This window comes from Gekko japonicus, unplaced genomic scaffold, assembly GCF_001447785.1.
Source record: "Gekko japonicus isolate JY-2015 unplaced genomic scaffold, Gekko_japonicus_V1.1 scaffold7719, whole genome shotgun sequence".
Classification (NCBI taxonomy): Eukaryota; Metazoa; Chordata; class Lepidosauria; order Squamata; family Gekkonidae; genus Gekko; species Gekko japonicus.
Window position 1 is genome coordinate 5,907 of NW_015176678.1, and position 4,694 is coordinate 10,600.

A 4,694-nucleotide genomic window follows, 5' to 3' on the forward strand; every position below is an offset into this window, starting at 1 on the left:
AGAAGGAACTGCAAGGCACAAATAATTTCACCAGCGTAGAACCTGAAAAAGTCAGCGTTTTGATTTAATTTATTTATTTAATTATTTAATTAAATTTATATCCTGCCCTCCCCGCGAACAGGCTCAGGGCGGATTACATTGGTTGGTCCGCAATGACCATTAAAATAATTTAAATAGTTCAATTACAGATAAAATCATACAATCATAAAATTATAAAGTGCTGGACAAAGACAATAATTGGTTAAGATGGCGTAGTAAAGTGTGTACATACATACGACACACAGTTTTTCAGTTCAGTAATCTTCCTGAGTTGTGCAACGGCACAGGTCAGATGTTAACATTAAGGGCCAGGATTGGTACTACGATTGTTGGTGGTAGTAGTGAGTGAGACGGCTCCTTAGTTGAAGGCCTGGTGGAAAAGCTCCGTCTTGCAGGCCCTGATCTCCTCCAGGAGCTCATTCCACCAGTATGGAGCCACCACTGAGAAGGCCCTGGTGGTAGCAAGCCTGGCATCCTTGGGGCCCGGGAGGGTCAATCGGTTTTGAGATCCCAACCGTAGTGCTCTCTGGGGTATATACGGGGAAAGGCGGTCCCTCAGGTATGCCAGACCCTGGCAATATAGGGCTTTAAAGGTAAGAACCAGCACCTTGAAGCGGATTCGGTATGCTATTGGCAGCCAGTGCAATGCCTTCAGGGCAGGCCGGATGTGCTCCCATCTGGGAAGGCCCATCAGGAGCCTGGCCGCAGCATTCTGCACCAGCTGCAGCTTCCGAATTTGCGACAAGGGCAGCCCCACTATTCAGGGCTCTTTTTGTAGCAGGAACTCCTTTGCATATTAGGCGACACCCCCCCTAATGTAGCCAATCCTCCAAGAGCTTACAGAACTCTCCTTACAGGGGCTACTGTAAGCTCTTGGAGGATTGGCTACATCAGGGTGTGTGTCGCCTAATAGGCAAAGGAGTTCCTGCTACAGAAAGAGCCCTGCGTTCTCGTAGAAATGAATTGTCTTTCTGCAAACACCCACGGAGGAAGAAATCCACAAGAAGCAACTAAAAAAAGAAACTTAAAATAAAATCTTAAAGCAAATCTTAAAGCAACTAAAAAAAACCCACACAGCATTAGCTACCCAAATAAGGACTTTTCCGCAATCTTATTTCCCTCCCTTGTGAGTTCCTGTTTCTTCAGGGTTCTTTTTGTGTCCCACGTGTGCTTTGCCCCCTCTAGTGGGCAGTTCGATATTACACCGGTTTATGTCCCGCATAAAACCTGCCATTAAAATGAGCAGGAGACATGCTGGACATAAACTGGTGTAATATTGAATCGGCCACTAGAGGGAGCCAGACACGTGTGGAACAAAAAACCCACCCCTTGAAGAAACAGGAACGTACAAGAGAGGGAAATGCGAATGTAGAAATGCCAAGTGCTGGGAAACTAAGAGGCTGAAAAGAAAACAGAAAAGTTTTAACTGGCACCTAAGGGCCAGAGCAAAGGAGATACATCTGTCACTCGATATGAATGAGGAAACATGAGCTGCACGAGGTCCTGATTTGGATCAGGTCCATGGCTCTGGTTGGGTTTAACCCTTTCATCTTCAGCTGTTGGTTTCAGATTCTAGGATCACCATTCTTTTTTGAGAACAACTCTCTTAAAAACTTTCCAGACTTGGGATGGAATGAGCCTGGGGGCTCACTGGGGTTGCAAGCACATGGCAGGGAGTCATGTGACAGGAAGGGAGCCAGAATGATGAACTCACTCGCGTCAGGCGCAGAACCGTGAGCGACAGACCAAAAGAGCTGGAGAAAAGACAGGACAACGAGCAGAAAGGGAGGCCAGGGGTCCCGTTTCAGTGAGAAATCTCCTGCCCCCTGATGGCTGCTCCCGACACCACTCAGTTGGGCAGTGGTAGTAGTGGCAGCTCCGGGATGGGAAATTCCGGGAGATTTTTGGGGGTGGAGCCTGGGGAGGGCAGGATTTGGGGAGGGGAGGGGCCTCAGCAGGGTACAATGCCATGGAGTCCACCCTGTCAAGGCAGCCCTCAAGGTGAACTGATCTCTGTCGTCTGGAGATCTGTTGCAATACCAGGAGATCTCCAGGCCCCACCTGCAGGCTGGCAACCCTAGCAGTGGGGGGGGCGGGGAATGCTGGGGCCAATGGATCGGCATCACACCACACCATGACGTCACTTCCAGCACAACCTGGATGTGACATCATTGCATCAGGTGACACTCTAGCATTCGTCCCATAATCTCTGATTAAACCACAGTGTTTTGGACGGACGCTAGAGTGCTGTCCCAATAATAATAATAATAACAACAACAAAAACAACAATAATAATACCTTTTGATTTATTGATCGCTCAGTCCAGCAGAGCTGCTGGCTCTGAGCGATTTACAGTTACATGGTTTCACACAAGGGACTAACAATTTCATAGGGGTAAGGGAGGACAACGTATAATTCTTTAAATCACACACATTTTGCAGCCGACGGGGATTTTTGTTCAGCTGAAGGCTTCAGACGTGTTCTGGAGGCATTCACTTTTCGGCTTGGCTTGATAACGCTGGTTCTTCCTGGGCTGCTTTGAATCGTAGCGCCGCACTGCCACCGCCTGGCAGGATTGGCCCATTGCAGGCTTCTTAATGCTGAAGAGGTCTTTTTATCAGGCTTCCGAGCTGGACATTCCATTCGCCGGCTAACACCTCCCCTACGGGGGTTTAGTGTGCCCACCCTCTCTAAGGAGTAGTACCCATTTTATCTACTCGCTGAAGCTTTCGAACAGATGGGTGGACGGCGAGCTGGGGACAAGGCTGGTAGCTCCCACCAGCGCGGGCTAGAACTGACAGCAACTCTGTTCAGTTCATATGTTAACCAGAGGATAAATCCTCTGTGCCACCGCTCCCCTTGTGATGATGTCACTTGCAGGTTGCACCAGAAGTGACGTCACTGCGTCACTGCCCCTGGGTAAGTCACCCTAGCAGCAGATCTACCATAGCGCGAAACAAGCCAAGGGTCAGAGCCATGGAGGAATTTTTATTGATTGGTTGATTTTTACCCCGCCCTCCCCGCCGAGGCAGGCTCAGGGCAGCTTACGTAAGAAGTGATAAATAACACAACAATATCAACATCAATAGGAAATACACAAAAATGGTTAAAACCGTTAACATAGCGATGGTGGTATAACGGTGGTAAAGTGCATTCAGCGGTCCATCCAGGCGCAGGGAGTAGATGATAACACAGCTCCTTACCTAAATGCCTGGCGAAAGAGCTCCGTTTTCGCGCCCCTGCGGAACTGCGGAAGGTCCCGCGGGGCCCTGATCTTGTCCGGAAGCTCATCCCAGTAAATCGGAGCTGCCACAGAAAAGGCCTTGGTCCTGGCGGGTACCAGCCTGGCGTCCTTAGGACCAGGGGTGGTTAAGAGCAGGGACTCTAACCTGGGAGGACCAGGTTTGATTCCACACTTCTCCACATGCAGCTGCTGGTGTGACCTTGGGTCCGTCACAAGATCGCTCAGAGCAGTTCTCTCAAGAGCTCTCTCGGCCCCACCTGCCTCCCAGGGTGTCTGTTGTCGGGAGGGGAAGGGAAAGGAGATTGTAAGCCGCTCTGAGACTCCTTTGGGTGGTGAAGGGTGGGGGATAAAACCAGTCTCTTCTTCTTCTCTTTTTCACCACCAAGTGTCTTCACCTTGTGGCTCTGATGAGCTTCTCGTGTCGTGGAGAAAGCATCAGCTTTCAAACCAAGGATTACCCCCCCCCACATTCCAAGGTGGTACTTTCCCGCCTAGGACTGTACCAAATCAGAAAGGTTATCGCTGGACAATCTCTCCGAATGTGCAGCGGAACAGGTAACTTCTTACCTCGCCCTGCCCATGTCGAACTTGTGGCAGATTTGAATATGAAACATCAGGTCTCCCCCGTTGAGGTATTCCATTACAAAGAAGAGGTTTTCCTAGCAAACAAAGGCAAATAACGGTATTGTTTAGCAGGAATTCATTAGCATAATAGGCCACAGCCAACAGCAGACAGTCATTAGCATATTAGGCCACACCCTTGACAGCACAGCACATTAGCATATTAGGCCGCACCTCCATGTTACCAGAAGTGTGGTCATCCAGCCACACCCACCTTTTGCTTCTTATTCTGTTTACCTTGTTGTCAAAACCCAGGGCCTTTTTTTGTAGCAGGAACTCCTTTGCATGTTAGGCCACACACCCCCTAATGTAGCCAATTCTAATGAGTTTCTGCTGTTGGGTGTGGCCTGTTATGCTAATGAGTTCCTGGTGGGCGTGGCCAACTCGGGAGCCAGCTGGAACTCCATTCCTGTGCGTTCTTGCCCCAAAATAGCCCTGGCCCATTTTGCAGATGGGCAAATGAGGCATTCTCAGCACCGTCAGTGAGTCCAAGGTTAAATAGGTACAGTTCTGCATACTCGTAGAAACAGTCTCCCTCGATGCCAACTCTCCTAATTATCACCTCTGCATCTTCCCTCTCCCTTATCTCCAAGCAAACTGTGTCGTCGACGAACATCTGTGCGTAGATTGCATTTCTGCACCACAAAGTGCTCTTTTGCACCCCGTGTTCAAGTGCTCTGTGACCTGCCATCCAAATCCAAAAGATCTCTCTCAACCTGGGCAAGACCTCTGGCACAAATGGGACCGTGGGCATTGCTGTGGAACAACCCTGCCACTGCTCTGCGTCCAC

General features: G+C 49.6%; 1 protein-coding gene across 1 annotated transcript in view; it reads right to left on the bottom strand.

Annotated features, from left to right (window-relative positions):
• The window catches only part of LOC107124163 (protein kinase C theta type-like), a gene marked incomplete at both ends in the record, with an annotated part of 8,438 nt that extends 4,496 nt beyond the window's left edge, over positions 1–3,942 (bottom strand). The window contains 2 exons of the mRNA XM_015427550.1: positions 1,754–1,793; positions 3,851–3,942. Of these exons, the coding sequence (XP_015283036.1) occupies positions 1,754–1,793; positions 3,851–3,942 (132 nt within the window). The remainder of the gene's footprint in view (positions 1–1,753; positions 1,794–3,850) is intronic.
• Positions 3,943–4,694: the final 752 nt, after the last annotated feature.